This window comes from Scyliorhinus canicula, chromosome 4 (assembly GCF_902713615.1).
Source record: "Scyliorhinus canicula chromosome 4, sScyCan1.1, whole genome shotgun sequence".
NCBI lineage: Eukaryota > Metazoa > Chordata > Chondrichthyes > Carcharhiniformes > Scyliorhinidae > Scyliorhinus > Scyliorhinus canicula.
The window spans coordinates 127,723,636-127,746,270 of NC_052149.1; the positions used below are offsets into that span (position 1 = coordinate 127,723,636).

Sequence of the window (22,635 nt, forward strand, 5' to 3'; positions counted from 1 at the left end):
GGAACTGAAGGGTAAGTGGGAGGAGGAGTTGGGTGAGGAGATCGACGAGGGGACGTGGGCGGATGCCCTGGGGAGGGTGAATTCCTCCTCCTCTTGCGCGAGGCTCAGCTTAATACAATTTAAGGTGCTGCATAGGGCGCACATGACCGGGGCAAGGCTGAGCTGGTTCTTTGGGAGAGAGGACAGGTGTGTCAGGTGGTCAGGGAGCCCTGAAAACCACACCCACATGTTCTGGGCGTGCCCAGTGCTGGAGGGCTTTTGGAGGGTCGTCGCGGAGACGATGTCTAGGGTGGTTGGTTCGAGGGTTGAGCCGGGCTGGGGGCTCACAATATTTGGGGTGACAGTGGAGCCGGGAGTGCAGGAGGTGAAAGAGGCCTTTGCGTCCCTGGTAGCCCGGCGAAGGATTCTTCTACAGTGGAAAGATGCGAGGCCCCCAGGCGTGGAATCCTGGGTCAACGATATGGCTGGGTTCATCAAACTGGAGAGGGTCAAATTTCCCTTAAGGGGGTCGGTGCAAGGGTTCTTCAGGCGGTGGCAACCGTTTCTAGACTTCCTGGTGGAGCTTTAGGTAATGGTCAGCAACAGCAACAACCCAGGGGAGGGGGGGGGGGGGGAGTTTGGGGTGGATGGGGGCTGGTGAGGGTTTGTTTGTTTGTTTTTCTTGACTGGGCGTGTATATTTGCCTTCATGTTAATTATTTCTGTTAATTTATTATTTGTGTATACGGTGGGGGGGGGGGGGGGGGTTTGTTCTTATTTCTTTGTGTTTTTCTTGGTGAAAATGTTTGAAAACTTGAATAAAAAGTATTTAAAAACAAAAGCCTTGGTTAGTGCGTGTATGACTGCTGCCATCACGTTTTAAAAATAAATCCTATTGAGATGTGAGCTGAAGTCAAGTATCTCAGTTCAGTTAAAATAAATGTCTGTAAATAGATTAGCAGTTTCTTTCCAGGTAGTTCCGAAGAGTGTGGTTAGAAGGTGAGCTGAAACAAGCTGAAGTAGCTTCTGAAGCAATACAACCGGAGTTTCTGCATAGTTCTGACAGGATTCAGGCCTTTTCTTTAAAGATGTGTCAAAATACTCTTTCCACCTCTGGAAAGTAGATATTCTTGAGTGCTAACTGTGTTTAACAGTGGATTGAGAGCTGAGATGGGTTTTTTGTTGTTTGATGGGAAGAAAGATAGCATTTTATTGCATTATTTCACTGTATTAATTAGCATTGTTTAAAGGCAAATTGTAAGCTATTTTATGATGTGATGTTAAAGATTTTAAGACTGTGTTAGTAATAAAGTTTGTTTTAATATACCGTATCCCCATTTTGCGTGAAATCAATCCCAAAGCGAGGTATCCTTTCCTCAGACTTAAAAAATTAACATAGAATATTGGGGTTTTGGTCCAGTGTCCAAAGCCATTGTTGGGGTCTGGTTGGGGATCGTAATAAAATTGGGGGCTCTTTATCGGAATATTAATATATAGTTCCTTGTTTGGCTTGAGATTATCGAATTTAAAGACAGTGAGTGTGTGTGGAACAGTTGCTTTCTTTCAGGTTTTGAAGTTTAAATAGGAAGTGACTGGAGATGACTCTTTCAGTTGCAAAACACTTCCTGGCGTGCAAGAGATTACTCAGGCTGGCTTATAAAGAGTGATTAAAACAAAACTTTTGGGGTTGACGGAGAAACTGCAGATAACCTTATCTGAAGGGGTGAGGAAGGTAGAGAAAATACAAGCAGTCGCTCAGCATTTAAATTTGCCAGAGACACAGCCTGAATCATTGGAATTAGCTAGAATTCAATTACAAATGAAACAATTAGAAATGCAGGAAAAAAGATGGAAAGGAATAAATAGAGCTGAATAAATTGGAAAAGAAAGAAAAGGAGAAATTGGCAATGGCAGTAGTAAAGGAAAGAGAGAGGGCAAAAAAGGAAAAAAGAGGGCTTTTCAAAAGAAAATGGAAAGGAGGAATCTTGAGCTAGAAATGGTAAGATTAACAAATTAAGAAAGGGATAAGGAAAAAAAGAGAGATTGACAATGGCAGAAACAAAGGAAAAGGGGGAGAAATTGAACTTCAGAAACTAGTACTGCAAAGAGACCATTAACAGAACATGTTGCCGCTAAAGATAGAAGCTGAGGAAAGTCTAGAGGAAGGAAAAAACACTTCCTCTTCAAAAGCTTAGTAGGGATGTGATTAAATATATTCAAGCACTGCCAAGGTTTGATGGGAAAGATATGAAAGCCTTATTTAGCTCATTTGAGAAAGTGGCTCAGCAACTGAATTGGCCAAAGATCATGTGGGTCGTGTTGGTTCAAATAAAGTTGGTAGGTCGAGTTAGTGAAGTGTTTGCATCACAATCAAGGGATTATGGTGAGGTGCGAAAACGTAAGAGTGCAAATGAACTTGTGCCAGAAGCCTACAGAGAGATTAGAAATCTAAGGTAAGAATCACCTGCTGAATAAGTACTTTGAAATTCAGTCATTGAGAAAGAAACGTGGCAATCAATATTCAAACAACAAGCTTCCATTAACAGCACCATGCCAATGACCGCATAACCTGCATGATGTTTGTGGAATCTTGTTATAAGTAAATTGTCTGCGGCAAGTACAGTAGCTGCATTGCAAAAGTACTTGAAATGTCTGGACTGTGACATGCTGTGGCAGGTCCTGCATAAGGCAAGTCTTTCTTACCTTTTATCTTCATCCTACCAGCCTGCACATTTCAGTCTGGAAGGTCATGTGATAAATGTGAGCACCTTCTCACATGAAACATAATGGAGGTGAGTTTCAGCCTGGGCCACATGTCCACTGCAGAACCTTGGCCTCATTGATTGGCCTATTACCCAACCAGGTATGTGAACAGCGATTGTGGAGACAGGTTGGAAATCATGACTGAAGCATCACATATTGCAGCACAATTATTTCTCATATGTAAGACAGTCTACTCACATGCAGCAGAAGAACAGCAGCGAGGAATGACTGGCCCTGGCAATAGCCAATGTCCTCATCATACACAGAGTAAGCCTGGGGAAAAGATAAAACAACAATGAAAGTCACGGCTCAGTTGCAAGCTGTATAACCATTGCTCCCATGTTAGCACACCAGGGCCGTCCCAAGAGTTTACAGTTTAGCAAAATAGTGCATTTCTACCCTGGATTCCCATGGTTTCTAAAGGAGCAGGCAACAGAGTCACCCTCTTCTATGATACTTTGTTTCACCAGTTCACTCATGAAATCACTAAAATTCTAGCAACCACTTAAGAGTCAACCTGGTCCATTTTTAAAATCTGTAGTGGTGTTTTATTGCAACGTGTGTGTGCGAGTGAATGGGTGTGTGCATGTGAATGAGTGTGTCTGTGTTCAAATATGTGTGCAATGAACAAGTGTGTTTGCATATGTGTAAGTATGTGTGCATGTGAATGAGTGTTTGTGTGTGTGAGAACTTGCGTGTCTGCATGCGAATGAGTATATGTGCAATGACAAAGTGTACATGTGTGAGCGAGTGTGTCTGCGTGTGATCAAGACTGACTACACGTGCATAAGTGGGCATGAGTTAGCATGCATGTGAACCAGTGTGTCTGCATGTGAACGAGTGTGTACATGTGCAAACGAGTGCGTCTGCATGTGAACAAGCATGTGTATGTGTGTGTTAAGGAGTGAGTGTTCATGAGCACATGTGAGTGTGTGAGTTTTGCTATGATATGGCAGGTGGTATTGCCATGCTAACCAAAACCCAAAGGGAAACTCTCACGATTTTTAATTTGTATTTTTACTATGAGAAGTTATGTGTGCTGACGTTAGGAGCCACAACTACCAATAACACTTTTGCACATTTTAAATCATAAATTAAAACATTTATTAAATAAAGGAAAGAAAACTTAAACAGACAAGATTACATTTAGATAATTAAAATTAGTCTTACAAAACATCTCCCCAAAAGGCCTTCACCAGATTAATCACACAAGAAGCACGCCTTTAGGCAACAGTCTCCATGGATAATTACACTATAAAAATCCCAGTAATATTACCACAAGGCATCCACTGTTGTTGTTGAGATGACAGGGCTTCCCTCACTCCACTGTGGAGAATTACAAAAGCTTTAGAACAGAAACCTTGCTTTCTGAAAACAACAGGTACCCTTCTGAATAGTTGAAGACTGCTTCACTTTGCTTCTTTTTACAACTCTCTCCAGCACACGGCACAGGGTCTTAAAAAGCTACTCCCCTCAATACAGCTCCCAACCTTTCCTTAATGATGGTTTTCCTCTTTCATCTTTAAAGCCATTGTTCCAAACATTTCTCTGAACTTAACTGTCAAAATATAAAAATATTTCATGTTCACTATTCCCCCACTCTTGGACAAAATAATACATCTAAATTTTTTTTAGAGTATCTAATTAATGTTTTCCAATTAAGGGGCAATTTAGCATGGCCAATCCACCTAGCCTGCACATCTTTGGGTTGTGGGGGTGAAACGCACGTAAACACGGGGAGAATGTGCAAACTGCACACAGACAGTGACCCAGAGCCAGGATCGAACCTGGGACCTCGGCGCCGTGAGGCATCAGGGCTAACCCACTGCGCCACCGTGCTGCCCAGACAAAATAATACTTAACATTTCAAGGTTGCTTTTGCCTTGAGTTGTAAACTCCTACTTACCTTCAATTTTAAATTCAATAGCTAAAAACCCCCATCCCACTTATCTCCTAATGCAAATTTCTACCCTTGTTGCGTTTACCTGTAGGACCTCCAACTTGGCCCTATTCACTTCAAATGCCAACTTTTAACATCTAGCCCTTTTGACGGTCTTAATTTCACAGACACGCAGATCTCAGCTTAGTTAATCACATATACAGACCAAAACTATATCTTCAAAAATATTAAAATAACATTTTCATCAGAGTATATGAATGCTAGAGTATGTGGGCATGTGTATGTACATGCGCAATAGCATGTGCAAGTGTGAGAGCATATGCAAGAGCAAGTTTGTCTGTGAGAGCATGTGTACGCGCGAAAGAGTGCGCAAGAGCATGAGTGTGTAAGAACATGTGACAGTGTGTGTAAGAGCGTCTGCACGCGGGTGTGCAGCTGTGTACACTGGCAGGAGAGCATGTGCACATGTGGGAGAGCGTATGTGTGCGCACACGAGGGGGAAGAGTGGAGTGTGTGAGTGCATGTGCATACAGGGGGAATGTGTGCTTGGGCATGCGGGAGAGGGCTTGTGCGATATGCGGGAGACCGTGTGCATGCAAGGGCACCCGCGGGTTGAGCAAGTGTTCGCGCGCAGGTGAGTGTGCGCATGGAAGAGTGTGCGCATGGAAGAGTGTGCGCATGGAAGAGTGTGCGCATGGAAGAGTGTGCGCATGGAAGAGTGTGCGCATGGATAAGTATGTGCATGGGTAAGTATGCGCATGGGTGAGTGTGCGTACGTGCAGGGGAAATGGCTGACATTGTCAAATGAAGTTCATTAATCTCTGGTGGCTGAGTAATTCAATGCATTTTCTGACCTCCCACTGTCAGATTCACCGATGTTAATCCAGACAATTTCACAGAATCGTCACATCAGTACAGTGCAGAAGTAGGCCATTCAGCACATCGAGTCTGCAATGAGCCTCCGAAAATAACTCTACCCACATCCCCCCCCCCCCCCCCCCCCATGTGCAAACTCCACACAGACAGTGACCCAGAGCCAGGATCGAACCTGGGAGCTCGGCGCCGTGAGGCATCAGGGCTAACCCACTGCGCCACCGTGCTGCCCAGACAAAATGGGTAGGGTGATCTTTCAAAAGGATCGGTGCAGATTCGATGGGTCAAATGGCCTCCTTCTGCATTGTCGGGATTCTATGAGGCACTACTGTGGAACAATAGGATGCGAAACACATCATGTGAAAGGAAAATTGAAAATTCTGTAAAAGTACAAATAACAGCGTTGCATACTCCTGATGACAATCGTTTAACTGGAATTCCCAGCTTTAACTGAGCAGAATTCTTCGGAATCAAGGGATGTGTAAAATAATGTTCAGGCTTCCGGAGCAATCTATTAATTAACAAGTACCCTTACTGAGTAACCTTGGAAACAATTTCATAAATTCCTTAATGCTCCAGTTGCCTTGGTCCCCTTTATACCAGCAAACATTTAATGCAAAAGGACAATTTCAAGAATTGTATCAATATAAAATACACCAGGTGTAAAAAATACATTCAGCGCTTCAGCTCCACTATTCTGAGCACAAACTGCGTATTAAAGGGCTGCTCTCCGCATTCATAATCAATCACTGATACCATGACAGACTCTGCAGTCCTAGGCTGCAGTCACACCTCCCATTTTGCACTGGTTCCCTCTCCACCACCTCATCTCCATGGGCTTTCCAACCTTAAATGCTGCATTGCTTATTACTATACCATCAAACACAACAGAATTAAGAAGTCCCAAAATGAGGTTAATCAGCGCTGGTTGTTTTGAAACCACAATGCATTAAATAAGCTAGGCCTAAGCAGACAGCAAATGTTCTCTCCTCACATCCACTCCAAGAATAAGAAGAACAAATGAAGCTGATCAGACATTGGGAGGGGTTTGTCATAATATACACACAAGTATATATATATGGTGCACAGACAGGCAGTGATTGACACACAGGATGACCAATGAACACAAGAACACGGCAGCCAATCACCAGACAAGACACGACCACTATAAAGTCAGAGGGCACTAGTTTTCCCGCTCTCTTCGGATGCAGCCTCTGAGACCGTCAGAGCCCCTGAGCAACAACTAGAACATACATCATGTGGTAGTAAGATAGTCTGGTCAGGTTAGCCTCAGGTCTCCAGTCAAGTCAGCATAGTGTCAACCCACAGTTAAAGTATGTATGATAGTTAAGAGTTCAATAAAATCGAGTTGCATTTCTTCAAGTGTTGGAAGTCTGTCTCTCTCACTGCTATGGTAAATGCAGTCCTCGCAGACCCAGCTTACCCAACATATCATGATACCAGTGAGTCATGCTCGAGTTTGACGGACCTACCTTGAGATAATCTGCCTTAGATCAGCGATCAGCCATCCGGTAACATGAACAGCGTCCACCCTCCCCCGCCGCTCTGCATCGCCGGCAACCTCGGTGCAAACTGGAAGATTTTCAAGCAAAAGTTCCAGCTGTATCTTGAAGCCACCGACCTCGATGCCGCAACGGATGCCAGGAAGATCGCTCTCTTCCTCTCTACAGCCAGGGACCAAGCTATCCACATCCTTAACTCCCTCACCTTTGCTGAAGGCGAGGACAAGACAAAGTTTAAAACAGTCCTGCTGAAGTTCGACAGCCACTGTGACATCGAAATCAACGAGAGCTTTGAACGCTATGTGTTCCAGCAGAGGCTTCAGGGTAAAGATGAACCTTTTCAGTCCTTCTTAAGCCATCTCCGTATCCTCGCGCAGTGATGGGAGGTGGTGCGCCATTCGCTGGCAGTGGGATCCTCTGCTCCTGCCACTGGGAATTCCCATTGAAGCCACCCCATGCTGCCGGGAAACTCCTGGGCAGGGTGCTCTGCTGGTGGGAAGAGAATCCTTCCTTCCAGGCGAACAGCTGGAGAAATCCGGCCATTGTCTTTTAGCAAACATCAAGGGCAACACAGTCCCAACCATTCAAGTTACTGCTTCAGAGTCAATCTCAAATGGTTGGTACAAATAAGAGGTTTAAAAATCACTATGTTTTGGAACTGTCTTTTTTAGGATAAAATGAAGGGGCTAGTTCTGAAGTATGTCTAGTAGGCCTAGGTGATGTGGCTGTTAAAGATTAACGGGACATCTGGGTTGTTTTGTTGGAAAGAAGGTATAACGTCTCCACATATAGAAGACAATGGTAGCAGCATTTGCATCTGTATTTACAGTGGTTAGACAGCTAATCTCCAAAGTGCCAGGATGGTGTTGAGATTGTTGGGTTGTAAGAGTTTTGCTTTATACTGTCCATTTACTTCAAAATAAAACAGAATTGAAAGTCTAAAGAATACTTAATCAGCCTTTATAAATCAGTCCATGTGATTCACATTTCCATGGAGATGGACTTTGAGAAGGAGAGAATCAGGAGGACCTCCATGTGAGATAAAGTTACGGGATTTCCGAAAAGATATTCTTGAAACAGACAGACAAGTTAGTCTGCCAGGAGAGAGGGAGAAGCTAGAGACCGTAAGTGACTATGTTCACCTCTCAGGAATGCGAGTGGGAGGTTGAGCTCATATTGAAAGGATGAAATTTGTGACAAATTGACATAAGTTGGAAGATTCACCTAGCTTAGGCTAGATGGAGAATCTCCAGGAAAAACCCTCAACATGAGAGTTCTGGAAGTTAAAGGTTACCAGGCTGAGAAAGGAAAAAATCAGAAGTACACCCGAGGGACTTAAGATTCACTTTGGAAAATTGAATATCTACCGAAGAGAAAGAGAAAGCATAATTGTGAAGTGGGATTTTTTGGGTTGTGTTATATGTAAAAGGGAAAAGTTCTGTTTGGTTATTTGAAGTATAAGTTGTCTACATAGATAATGTTTAGTTAATGTTGCTCCTAGTTTGCTTGTTACAGTAAAAGTCTTGAAACATGTTGTGTCATGCTTTCAGCTACAAACTGGAAGTTAATATTTCTTTTTAAAGGTTATTGGTCTCTCAGGTGATCATAACAGTCTCAGTGCTGAATATAGCCCCACTATATACCAATCTTACACGAGGACAACCTCAAACAGAACTTTAAGATAATGGAGTGAACTTTCCATGGAATCCCTACAGTGCAGCAGGAGGCAATTCAGGCCACTGAGTCTGCACCGACTCTCTGAAAGAGCACCCTACCGAGGCCCACTTCCTCGTGTAACTCCACCTAACCTGCACATCTTTGAACACTAAAGGACAATTTAGCATGGTCAATCCACCCCATCTGCACATCTTGGGACTGTGGGAGGAAACCGGAGCACCCAGAGGAAACCCACAGACATGGGGGAGAACATGCAAACTCCACACAGTCATCCAAGGCCGGAATTGAACCCTGGTCCCTTGCGCTGTCAGGTAGTAGCGCTAACCACTGTGCCACTATGCCGCCCTGTATTCCCAGTCTCACAGGAACACGTCCTTCAGATCCAAGTTTAGTCAGGGTAAAAGAGTCAAATAAAGACTTGGAATTCTATAGTACCTTTCATGATACCTTTCATGGGCAGCAGGGTAGCATGGTGGTTAGCATAAATGCTTCACAGCTCCAGGGTCCCAGGTTCGATTCCCGGCTGGGTCACTGTCTGTGTGGAGTCTGCACGTCCTCCCCCTGTGTGTGTGGGTTTCCTCCGGGTGCTCCGGTTTCCTCCCACAGTCCAAAGATGTGCGGGTTAGGTGGATTGGCCATGCAAAATTGCCCGTAGTGTCCTAATAAAAGTAAGGTTAAGGGGGATGTTGTTGAGTTACGGGTATAAGGTGGATACGTGGGTTTGAGTAGGGTGATCATGGCTCGGCACAACATTGAGGGCCGAAGGGCCTGTTCTGTGCTGTACTGTTCTATGTTCTATGATCACTGGATATCGGAAAGTGCTTCACAGCCAGTGAAGTAATTTAGAAGTGTAGTCACTGTAGGAAACGCGGCAGCAATTTGTGTACAATAATCTTCCTGAAACAACTAAGTCATAATGACCCAATAATTTGTTTTTTGAGGGACAGATATTGGCTAGGACACTGGGAAGAACAACCCGACTCTTCTTGAAAATAGTGACATTCTCCCGCCTTCTCCCTGTAGCCATGTACATTCTCCCTTTTCAGATAACTGTCTAATTCCCTTATGAATGCTTCAATTGAACTTGCTTCCACCATACTCTCAGGCAGCACATTCCAGACCTGAACCACTCGCTGCTTTCCTCCTGTTGCCATTGCATTTTGTTCCATTAAAGGCACTATATAAATACAAGTGTTGCTATTGGAACAGTAGGACGCAGGCCAATGTCTGAGTAGACCTGCAATCTCACACCTTTGGCGCCAACCTTTGGAATATGGAAGGTGCTGAAAAATCCTTGTCACTCACTCCACGGCTACTTTCTCAATGTTTCAGTTATAGCAGCTAAAAGAACCGATAAGCCCGAGACACGAGCTGATTACTGGAGAGAAAAGGAACTGGCAGGGTTTGTGGGGATGGTGATAAGATCGCAGAATCAAGATTGACCACAATAATCTGCAATGATTCAGGAACCCAGCTACACCACAGAAACAATGATGCACAATAAGTTAGAAAGGTTGCCCAGAGTGCAGGATAACTCAATTTACTGCCCATGTTCAAATGCCCACTTGACTGGTTTGTCATTAACACCTCGACCTTGCAACTTGACACTCAGCTCTACCATTACACAGCAGTGCAGCTGCACCTAAGATCATTTCATCACTTCAGTTCGATGAGATGTTTGATACCCGAGTGTCAGGAATGCAATGATGAGGCTGCCAAGCAGCAGCTTCACGCAGAAAGTCAAAGCTCGTTCAGCTGTTTTAAAGCACATTGTATAATAATCATTATGTAGAAGACAGTTCTATGCTCCAAACTCAACACGTCAGCTGAGGAACAGACTGACCTCAGCTGTGATGGACACCATGATCGAACAAGCTGCTAGTACTGACTGTCTCAACAGAGTGCCAGAAGGACAGGAGCTAGGAAAAGGTGATGGGGTAGCTCTGTTAATTAAGGATTACATTATACAATAGTGAGATATGGCCTTCAGTTTAAAAATCAAGGTGTTAAATAACAAAGGTAAGAAGTCACATTTGGAAGTAGATTACAGAACCCCTTAACAGCAGCTACATTGTAGGGCAGGGTATACAGGAAGCAATAATGGGCCTTGTAAGAAAGTTGCGGTAATAACCATGAATGATTTTAATCTACATATAGATTGGACAAATTAAATTGGCAATGGTAACCTGGAAGACGAGTTCATGAGAGTGTTTTTGCGACAATTTCTTGGAGCAGCACCTTCTAGGGCTTACCAGTGAGCAGGTTGTTGAAATGAATGAAATGAAAATTGCTTATTGTCACAATTGGCTTCAAATGAAGTTACTGTGAAAAGCCCCTAGTCGACACATTCTGGCGCCTGTTCAGGGAGGCTGGTACGGGAATTGAACCGTGCTGCTGACCTGCCTTGGTCTGCTTTCAAAGCCATGTGCTAAACCAGCCCCTGACATTCAGTCTGAGGAAGAGGAGTGAAAATGAGAAAAGAGAAAAACTTGTGTTTGTTTGGGGGGGGGGGGGGAGCATCGTTTGTTGGGAGATACTTTGAAAGTTCTTGAGTTGGCAGGGAGGGTAGGGGTAGAGTTCTGACGGTGACCAGCGTTTTTTTTTTGTCTCACCCCATGGGTGGCGTTGGCAGCCATCTTGGGTGGGCCTTGGCTTCAGGACCTCGGAATAAAGACGAGATAGTTCCTCATGGTGGAAATAGCTGGATTTAGTGTGGCGGGGGGGCGGTTAAGAGAGACTCCCGATCAGACTAGTCACTTGGAATATTAGGAGTCTGGGGGCACGGTGAAACGATCAAAGGTTTTCTCTCGTCTGAAAAATTTAAGGGCCGATGTGGTGCTTTTGCAGGAGACACGTCTGTGGATGAGGAATCAGACTATGTTCCAAACGGGCTGAGTGAGCCAGGTGTTCCACTCAGGCTTTGATAGCAGGGCCAGGGGGTGGCAATTTTAATTAACAAAAGGATCTGCTTTCTGGCGGGAAGCGTATTAGCGGATCAGGGAGGTAAGAATGTGATAGTCACTGGGACACTGGAAGGTAAGCTGGTGAATGTATATGCCCCAAATTGAGATGATGTAATACTTTTAATGAGATTTTTGGCCACAGGAGCTGATTTGGACATGAATTCTGGGGGGAGATTTGAATTGTGTTTTGAACCTAAAACTTGACCAGTTGAAGCCAAAGTCATTTGCTCCTTTGGAGGTCATTTTTTTCCCCCAGTACATAATGTTCTCGGATAGACTTTTTCCTGTTTCCTGGGGTGAGGAAAGCTGAGTGTCATTGATAGTCATCTCAGACCATGCACCTTATTGAGTACATTTGGTATTAGAAGTATGTTCGGCTCAGCGCCTGGCACGGAGCTGGATGTGGGGTTATTAACAGACATGGGGTTCGATGGATGGATATCGATTTGTATCTGCTGACAGATACAAATCAGCAGAAATCTGCAAGCATGAAAAAGGTGAAGATGCTTCCTGTTACATATGGACAAGGCGGTGTGCCGGTTGCCGTGCTTGAGGTCGGGGCTACTTATGAATATGGGGAAAAGGCTAGTTGCGCCTTGACTTGCCAGTTGAGGCAGCAGGGGCTTCCCAGGAGATTATCCAGGTCAGAGATTCAGGTGGCAGGCTGGTGTCTGCTCCGGACAAAGTTAATGGAGCCATTGAAACTTTTTATAGGAACCTTTATAGTACGGAGCCATCAGGGGGAGGTCAGATAGGTTGGAGGTTTTGCAGGGCTTAGAATTTTCCAAGGTGGGGAAGGTGGAATGTGAGGAGCTGGAACCGTTGGGCCCAGAGGAGGTCTAGACAGTGAGGATGGATGCAAACATCTCTTGATTAATAAGGGGCTCAGGGGTTATGGGGAGAAGGCAGGAGAATGGGGATTAGAAAATATCAGCCATGAGTGAATGGCGGAGCAGACTCGAGTGAAGACGGGATAGTTCCTCACGGTGGAAATAGCTGAATTTAGTGTGGTGGGGGGGTGGTTTAGAGAGACTCCCGATGAGACTAGTCACTTGGAATGTTAGGGGTCTGGGGGCACGGTGAAACGATCAAAGGTTTTCTCTCATCTGAGTGGCCTAATTCTGCTGCTATGTCTTCTGGTCTTATGTAAGGCCCGGGGGCCAGACGGATTCCTAGTGGAGTTTTACAAGGTGTTTGCTAGACAGCTGGTGCGGTTATAGATTGGGATGTTCAAAGATTCTGTAGCACGGGGTTCCTTGCTTGTGACCCGAATGCAGGTATCGATTTCACTTCTATTGAAAAAGGACAAGGACCCTGCAGAATGTGGGTGCACTGCCTATTTCATTACTTAACATGGACATTGGCCAAGGTGTTAGTGCTGAGGTTGGAACCCTGTCTTCCTCGGGTAATTGGGGAAGATCAGGCAGGATTTGTCAAAGGCTGGTAATTGTTATCAGTGCGTGGCGATTGCTAAATACAGTGCTTTCTCCATCTGAGGGTCCAGATCAGAGGTAATCTTCTCGTTAGATGCCAAAAGGCATTTAAAAGGGAAATTTTTTTTGCAGTTTTGGAGAGGTGCAGGTTGGGGCCCAAGTTTGTTTCCTGATATGCCTATTGTACAAGACTCCCTCGGCGAGTGTCCACACTAATACCACGAGCCCGGAGTATTTTCAACTAAATAGGGGAATAAGACAGGAGTACCGTATCCCCGGTTTGCATTGATGATAGAGCCTTTGGCCATCATTCTGAGGGCTTTGGGTAAATTGAGAGGGATTATTAGGAGAGAGGTGGAGCATTGGGTGTCTCTATATGCTTATGACCTTTTATGTTACGTGATGGACCTGATCCCAACCATGGGTGATATAATGGAAATACTGAGGTACTTTGGCTCTTTTTCAGGATAAGAGTCTGTGTTTTCCTGTGAACCCCTCGGGGAGGGGAGCCAATCTGGGGGTGTAACCATTTTGCATGTATGGTTCTAGCTTTAGATATCTCAGGTACCAAGTGGCTCGGGATTGGGCCCAACTTCGAAAAGTGGTTTATACTAACCTGGTAAGCAGAGTCAAGACCAAAGGTGGGATAGCCTTCCCCTGCCCTTGGCGGGCAGGGTCCAGTCGATCAAGGTGAGCATTTTGCCAAAATTTTTGTTTTATTTCCAGAGTCTGCCGGTTTTCCTCCCTAAATTGTTTTTGAAGGGTCAAGAGGTTGATATCATCCTTTATATGGGCGGGCATGACCTTTAGGATTCGTTGGACAGTCCTTCAAATGAATAGAAAGTTGGGGGCCTAGTGTTGCTGAACTTGATATTTTATTACTGGGCAGCTAATCCAGGGAAGGTGTGGGGTTGGTGTAGTGATCCTGGAACTACCTAGCTGCAGATAGAATCAAAGTCACGCAGGGGGTCTGGTCTGGGGGAATTTGTGATGGCCTCTCTCCTGTTCTCACCGACAAAGTATTCGTCAAATCCTATGGTTGAAGATATGGAGACAATTTTCACAACATTTTAAATTGGGGTCAGTGTCAATGGGGTCAGATTGTACCCATCTGTGCTAACGGAAGCTGACGGGATTAGATGCCACGTTCAGGGGGGTGGAAAGGGAAGAGGCTGGAGAAAGTGGGTGATTTGTTCCTTGAGGGGCGGTTTGCAGTCTGTAAGAATTGAAGGAAAAGTTTGGCCTCTTGGGTTTAGACTCATTCAGATATCTTTAAGTTCGCAACTTTGCAAAACGGATTTTCCTGAGATTCCAAATGGCACCGCCAACATCTCTATGGAACGAGTCCTTTTGCTTGCAGGGTCACAGGAAGGGAACACCTGATATTTATGGGCGGGGGTTTTGTCTGAAGATTCTGTGTCAGTGGAGGGGTTAGGGTTAAGTGGAAGGAGGAGTTGGGGCCCATATTAGATGACGAGGTGTGGAGAGAGGCCCTTCGCAGGGTGAATTTCACGTCCTCGTGCGCGAGGCTTGGTTTGATCCAACTTAAGGGAGTCTTTAAAGCGCACCTAACCAAGTCTAGAATGAGTAATTTATTTACAGGGGTGGAGGACAGGTACGAGCGCTGATCAAGAGGTCGGGCTAACCATGTGTACATGTTCTGGGTGTGTCCCAAGCTCGTGGGTTTTTGGATCTCTTTCTTTAGCACCATTCCGGTGATTCTGAAGATTAAGCTGGAGCCCTGTCCTTTGATGGCCATATTCGGAGTGTCAGACTCCCGGAACTGCAGACGGGTGCCGGGACTATATCCTGGCCTTCGTCTCATCCTGGAGACGAGTACTTGTGGGATGGAGGTCACCATCTCCACCCAGTGCCTCAGTGTTGCTAGGGGACTTGATGGATTTCCTACATCTCAAGAAAGTCAAGTACACAGTGAGGGGACCAATCGAGGGGTTCTCCCGGAGATGGCAGCCATTTATTGTTTATTTATTGTTAAGGGAAGAGGTGGGGTGTCTGTACCTTATGGAGAGCTCTGAAGAACTGTATGTGCTTTTTAGGGGAAGGAAAAAATGAAAAAAGGGAATAGCTGGGACACTGGGTGAGGAGTGTTGACACTGAACAAAGTCAATGAATTCTTAGCAAAGAAAGGCTGTGTCTTGGTTTTGACCTCATCAACCAGAGTGAATCCAGTTAACAAATGGAACTCAACTGGATTCAGGTCCAAATAAATCTGTTAATAGCCCAAGAATGCACAGCAAACTATAGAGATAATACTTGATGGCAAAGACAGGCTTAAAGCAATCTGGTTTCTGCAGGCGATCCTCATATTTAAAAAGGAGCAAAGAAAAGGAACACAATTCTTTCTGAAAAATCTCGTAGAGGCTAAGAAAGCTTTTAGAATGAGACTGGGCAATTTCTCACTGGTAGAAATCAACCAGGTTGGAATTAGTTGGTATATTAGTTGATATTATTCCTAATGCAGTATAAAATATCTTTCACATCACACCAGAAAAGAATTTACAATTACATTAGACAATACTAATCAATGCAGTGCTATAGGAACTGTTAACTGCTCTATTTATTCCCACTCAAACATCAAAACAGCCATCTGAGCTCATAATTCACTGCTAAAATACATTTAGCACTCAAGAATACCTGCTTCACAGAGATGTTCTTTGAGAAAGAAAGGTCTTTTGACACTGATTTCAAGAAAAGACCTGAATCCTGCCAGAACCATACAGAAACTCTGGCTGTATTTCGCCAGAAGATGCTTCTCAACTTGTTTCAGCTCACTTCCTAATCAGACAAGTCTGAACTGCTTGGAAAGACTGCTAATCTACAGACATATCTTTAACTGAACTGCAGTGAGAGCAAAATGCTTGGCTTTTGCTCACAGCTCCATCTAATTCTCAACTGAAACTCTGGTTTCCTGAAAAATGCTTTGGCTGCACCCAGTAACTATCTTACCAAGCTGAAACCTAATTAACTCCACAGGGAAGCAAATCCAAACAAAACTGCATTTGCCCAAGCTTCTTACAGTACCCTAATTGCACCCCTGGCTCCCAAAACATAATTCTTTTCAAACATGACTGCAGCAGTAGACACACACTAACCCAGACTTTCAACCCTTAATGTGCCAAATATCTATAATACAATATATTTGAAATTCCTACATTCATCACAAGAACAGCATACTAAGCTGAAAGAAGTACAAGTAAATCAATGCTTCAACTGGAAGGAGTATTTGGGGCCTTGGACAGTGAGGAGAATGGAGGTAAGAGGTCAGGTGCAACATCTGTGTTTACATGGAAAGGTGTCATGAATAGGGGTAATTGAGGAGTGGACCGTGTATGAATGAGGGATGGCTGGGCGGATCCTTGAGGAAACCAGAAGACATTTTTGAAACACGAGTGTGGAAGGCAGCATCATTGAAACTGATGTGATGGAGACGAGGAGCTGGGAGAATGGAACCGAGTCCTGACTGTCGGGAAGTGTAGGAATGTCAGCCAGTTCTGCAGGAACATACACTGCAGCAAAAGCATTGCTTCCAGCACACTCATCAACCTTCAGCCTTTCAAGGAGACTGGCAGGGTTAAAAGGACACAGCTTGCATCCAGAAATTCTTCCTCCGAAAATAATATGATTGTGCACACAAAAATGTACCAAGCTGCGGAAATGTTAGATAGATTGACAAGGAAATTAACATATTTACTTTCCATTTCCAGTTCTCAGCCAACTCTGCCTGTTCCCAATATCCCTGCTTTGTTGACCTGTGTGACTCTAGACACAGCTCTCAAACCATCAGCAATGTCCCTCTGTCAGAATCAGTGAGATTCGATACACAGACCATGAACACACACAGGAACAGTATGAGAGTATTCACAGCACATGTGTGCGCAGGCGCGCAGAAACAATCTGACTGTATCATAGCCCACACACACACATACATAGTTGAATAACAACATGAGTCTGTACACAGCCACACACACACATATGAACAGTCCGACTGTATGCACAGGTAACGATCTCGACCAGAGGTTAGCTTCAATATCCTACCTTGCAGATCTTGTACAATGAATCCTGCCCATCTCCATCAGTTTCCTTGAAGTAGTCGTGGGCTGGGAAAGTGCGATTAATATCACGGGTAATAACATTTTCCTGAACGGAATCCTGCATGAAGAATAAAAATAAATTAGTCACCACAGGAGCTGTAGTTGGATAATATTTCCTCAGGGTCCACATATTCTTCGAGTGCAGCATGCACAATATACATCAAATTGTCAGCACTCCCATGGCTCAAGGAGAATGAGGGAATTTACTGATTTGCAAAAAATTGCCCAGTCCCTCCCACTCTCTGTACCTTATTCAGCCTGTTCCCAATCTCTCCTACTCTCTGTCCCTCATTCCCACTGTTCCCAATCCCTTCCACTCTCTGTCCCTCATTAATTCTTCCCCCAATCCCTTCCACTCTCTGTCCCTCATTCCCACTGTTCCCAATCCCTTCCACTCTCTGTCCCTCATTCCCACTGTTCCCAATCCCTCCACTCTCTGTCCCTCATTAACTCTGTCCCCAATCCCTTCCACTCTCTGTCCCTCATTCGCACTGTCCCCAATCCCTTCCACTCTCTGTACCCCATTCTCTCTGTCCCCAATCTTTCCCATTCTGCATTCCTCATTCCCACTTTACCAAATCTCTGCTACTCTCTGTCCCTCATTCCCTCTGCCCCAATCCCTTCCACTCTCTGTCCCTCGTTAACTCTGTCCCCAATCCCTTCCACTCCTCTGTCCCTCACTAACTTTGTCCACAATTGTTCCCACTTTCTGTCCCTCCTTCCACCTGCCCCTTATCCCTCCCAGTCTCTATCCCCGATCTCTCCCATTTCCATTCCTTCATTCTCCTTGTCCCAAATCTCTCCCAGTCTCTGTCCCTCATTCCTTCCATCCCCAATCTCTCACATTTTTTGTCCCTCATTCCCTCCGTCCCCAATCTCTCCCAGTCTCTGTCTCTGATTCTCTCTGTGACTCAAATCTCCCCAAATCTAACAATTGGAGTTAAAGGTGACCAGCTTTAATATCACTGAGATAAGCAGCAAAGGTGAAAATTAAGGCTGAGAACGTAAACTGGCCTTAAAAGTATAATATAATACGAGCAGCACGGTGGCGCCGTGGGTAGCATTGCTGCCTCACAGCGCTGAGGTCCCAGGTTCGATCCCGGCTCTGGGTCACTCTCCATGTGACCCAGCATGCACATTCTCCCCGTGTTTGCGTGGGTTTCGCCCCCACAACCCAAAGATATGCATGCTAGGTGAATTGGCCACTCCAAATTGCCCCTTAATTGGAAAAAGAAATTGGGTACTCTGAATTTATTAAAAAAAGAATAATATAATACATAAAATCGAGATAGATAAATTGGGCGAGGTACTTCTGATTTAAGGTTTAAACTATGAGAATATTCCCTCTCACCAGTCGATGGACCTGCACACACAAGAAGCCACAGGCTATTAGCAGCTGCTGTGACATGGGGAATCTCTCAACATTCAGCTGCTGATGCCTCTTACTGACATCACAGGAAAACCGTACCAGTTGGTGTGGGACGTTTTAAATACAGGGATTCCCCACAGTAAACTGGTCTCACTGAGCTCAAATTTAACCATTTGCATTGTTAGCGATTGTGACAAATAATACAGGAATTTAAGCGAAATAATATAAGGAATCAGGATAATACACTGCTCGCAGGAATCTGAAATGAAAACCTCAGTCCGAACTTTAACCCTGGCCACGTTCCATTGAAGTTTACAGAACAGAAACGCAACAGATCAAAACCATTCCATCAGCATTAGGTGACAGCATATTCCATATTCTAACCACGGGGTAAGGAGGGCTCTCTTCAACACCCGATTGGATTTATTAGTCTTGTTCAGATTTCTATTGCCCCTAGGGTGGGGGCAATGTGTTGTATTTCCGACACATTCGTGCCCACTGCAGTTTTAATTCCTGTGATTGAGGCAAGGGCCACATTAATATTGAAATGTTGGATCCACGATTGACATTCGGACTCTGGTTCCAACTTGAGATACCCAACAAAACCTGGCACGACCAGGGCCTCAAAAGGCCCCGGTGAGAATTCATTTAACACGCTTTGCACTTGCTTGGAGCTCAGAGGGGGCAGCAACGTTTTTCATGGCCTCTCGAGGAAACTTTGGAACCACCATGTACCAAGGCACCATTGGAGCCCCCCCCCCCCCCCCCCCCCACAACAAACTTCACTCACTCTCTAACCTAACCCGTTTGATCAACTCACGTGCAGATCAGCCCTGTCAGCTTCACGTGAGAGACAATGAGATTTATAAAAGCCCCAGGCAAGAATCCCAATGCTGGTACCATCATAAACTCTTCCCTCACTCACCTTCCCATGCTGCCCTAGAACCCCCGTTAACATCCCTCCGCCCCCATAGCCGTACAAAACAATCCAGTGAGGATAAAATAACATTTAATCGCGTGGTTCTAAATCTCAGAAAGTGCAACTGAAAAGCATCCAAGATTGGTAAAGCCAACAGAAGAGCAAATCAATTCAAAAATGTTTACTAAATGTGGAATTGAAAGCTACTTTTCAGTGTTAATAATCACCAAACTACTGGATTGTGGGAAAACCCATCTGGTTCACTAAAGTCCTTCAGGAAACAAAATCTGCCGTTATTACCTGGTCTGGTCTACATGTGCATCCAGATTCTCAGCAATGTGGTTGACTGTTAAATATTCTGTAAAATGGCCTAACAAACCACTTAGTTGGACCAATCCACACCAGGAATATCTAAAAGATATAAAACCTGATGGAACCAGGCACCAGGCACACCCAACCCAGTCGATCATACAAACCTCTCCTTACATCTGGGGGCTTGTGCCAAAATAGGGAAAGCTGCCCCACAGACTAGTCAACAACAGCTTGACAAGTCATAATCACCAATATTGATCTCTTTTAGTTCCTCCCCCTCACTAAACCCTGCATTCCCCCACATTTCTGGTATCTCATTTGTGAAGAGAGAACCAAAGTGCGTATTTAGTTGCTCAACCATTTCTTTGTTTCTCATTATAAACTCCCCTGTTTCTGACTCTAAGACATTTGTCTTCACCAATCTGTTTTCTTCACGTACCTGAAGAATCTAGCTGTTAATCCGGGTGTGCGACAATTGATGAGGAACCAACAAAAGGAAAATGCCTACCTAATCTCATCCTCACTTTTTTTTTAATAAACAATTTTATTGAGGTAGTTTTTGGCTTTATAAACAGTTACAGACATCATCAGAAAGAAAGCAAAAAAGGCAAAAATGTGCAAACATCCACGTACTTTCAATACTTCCATCGTAACATATTGCACAAGCCCGCTCCCCTCCCACCGGTACTACCCGCCATATTTTCCCTCCTACTCTACTCTACCCTACCCCCCCCCCCCCCCCCCCCCCCCCCTGCTGACGCTCACTCTCCCGCAAAGAAGTCAATAAATGGTTGCCACCTCCGGGTGAACCCCTGCACAGATCCCCTCAAGGCGAACTTAATTTTTTCAATCCCCAGGAAACTCGACATATCCGCAAGCCACCCCTCAGTCTTCGGGGGCTTTGAGTCCCTCCACGCCAATAATATTCGTCGCCGGGCTATCAGAGAAGCAAAGGCCAACACATCGGCCTCTTTCTCCCCCTGGACGCCCGGGTCTTCCGAAACCCCAAAAATTGCCACCCCTGGACTCATCACCACCCTTGTTTTTAGCACCTGGGACATGACCCCCGCAAATCCCTCCCAGTACCCCCTCAGCTTAGGGCATGCCCAAAACATGTGAACATGGTTCGCTGGTCCTCCCGCGCACCTAGCGCATTTGTCCTCTATCCCGAAAAATTTGCTCATCCGAGCCACTGTTTCCCCGCCTAGCTCCTCCTCCCATTTAAGTTTCAGTTCCTCTGTCTGGGACCCTTCCTCCCTCATGAGCACCTTATATATACCCGAGACTCTGCCCTCCCCTTCTTCCCTCCTAGAGACTATTCTGTCGAGGATCCCCGTTGGCGGGAGGCGCGGGAAAGATGGGACCTGTCTACGAACAAAGTCCCGCAACTGTAGGTATCTAAAATCATTTCCCCTTACCAACCCAAATTTCTCCTCCAAGCTCCTCAAACTCGCGAAGCTCCCTTCCAGGAACATATCACCCACCCTTCCCGCCCCTGCTCGCCGCCATACTCGGAACCCCCCATCCATACTGCCGGGGGAAAACCGATGGTTGTCGCAGATTGGCGCCCAGACAGACGCCCCCATCTCCCCCACATGCCTCCTCCACTGGCCCCATATCCGCAGGGTCGCCACCACTACCAGGCTGGTGGTGTACTTGGCCGGCGGCAGCGGTAGAGGAGCCGTGACCAGGGCTTCCAAGCTGGAGCCCCTGCACGAAGCCACCTCCACCCGCTCCCAAATAGACCCCGTACCCACCATCCACTTCCTTATCATAGCGATGTTGGCCGCCCAGTAATAATTGATCAGACTCGGCAAAGCCAGCCCTCCCTCGCTGCGGTTCCTCTCCAACATCGCCTTCTTCACCCGCGGGGATTTACCCGCCCAGACAAAGCTCATGATCTGCCCGTTAACTCTTTTGAAGAAGGACTGTGGGATAAAGATCGGGAGGCACTGAAAAATAAACAAAAATCGAGGGAGGATTGTCATCTTTACAGTCTGCACCCTCCCTACCAGCGACAGCGGGAGTGCATCCCATCTCCGAAACTCTCCCTTCATTTGCTCCACCACCCTGGCCAAATTTAACTTATGCAGCCTGCCCCAGTCTCGTGCCACCTGGATTCCCAAATACCGGAAATTTTCCTCAACCAGCCTAAACGGTAGCCCTCTCAATCTGTTCTCCTGACCCCCTGCCTGGACCACAAACATTACACTCTTGACCGTTTTTAATTTGTATCCTGAGAACTGGCCGAACTTCCTCAGCATTCCCAGTATAGTTCCCATCCCGGCCACTGGGTCCGACACGTACAGGAGCAGGTCGTCTGCATAAAGAGAAACGCTGTGTTCAACCCCGCCCCTCACCATCCCCTTCCAACCCTCTGCGGCTCTCAGCGCAATCGCCAGCGGCTCTATGGCCAGCGCAAACAGCAGCGGGGAGAGCGGGCAGCCCTGTCTGGTCCCTCGGTACAACCTAAAGTACTCCGACACTTCTCTGTTGGTCCTGACGCTGGCGTTCGGGGCTGATATAATAATTTGATCCAATCCACCAATCCCTCCCCGAACCCAAACCGTCCGAGCACCTCCCATAGATAGTCCCACTCCACCCGGTCAAAGGCCTTCTCGGCGTCCATTGCCACCACTACCTCCACCTCTCTACCCCCCGGGGGCATCATTATCACATTGAGCAATCTCCTCAGATTGGCCGCCAGCTGCCTACCTTTCACGAACCCCGTTTGATCCTCCCCAATCACCTCCGGTACACAGTCCTCCATTCTACCCGCCAGTACCTTTGCCAGGAGCTTGGCGTCTACATTA

At 45.7% G+C, this 22,635-nt stretch overlaps 1 protein-coding gene across 3 annotated transcripts in view; it reads right to left on the bottom strand.

Annotated features, from left to right (window-relative positions):
- The window catches only part of rabgap1l (RAB GTPase activating protein 1-like), a 698,291-nt gene that overhangs the window by 223,857 nt on the left and 451,799 nt on the right, over nt 1–22,635 (bottom strand). For all 3 annotated transcript variants that reach the window (XM_038795179.1, XM_038795177.1, XM_038795178.1), the window contains 2 exons: nt 17,167–17,280; nt 2,940–3,014 (listed from right to left, as the gene is read on the bottom strand). In XM_038795179.1, coding sequence (XP_038651107.1) covers nt 2,940–3,014; nt 17,167–17,280 — 189 coding nt within the window. The remainder of the gene's footprint in view (nt 1–2,939; nt 3,015–17,166; nt 17,281–22,635) is intronic.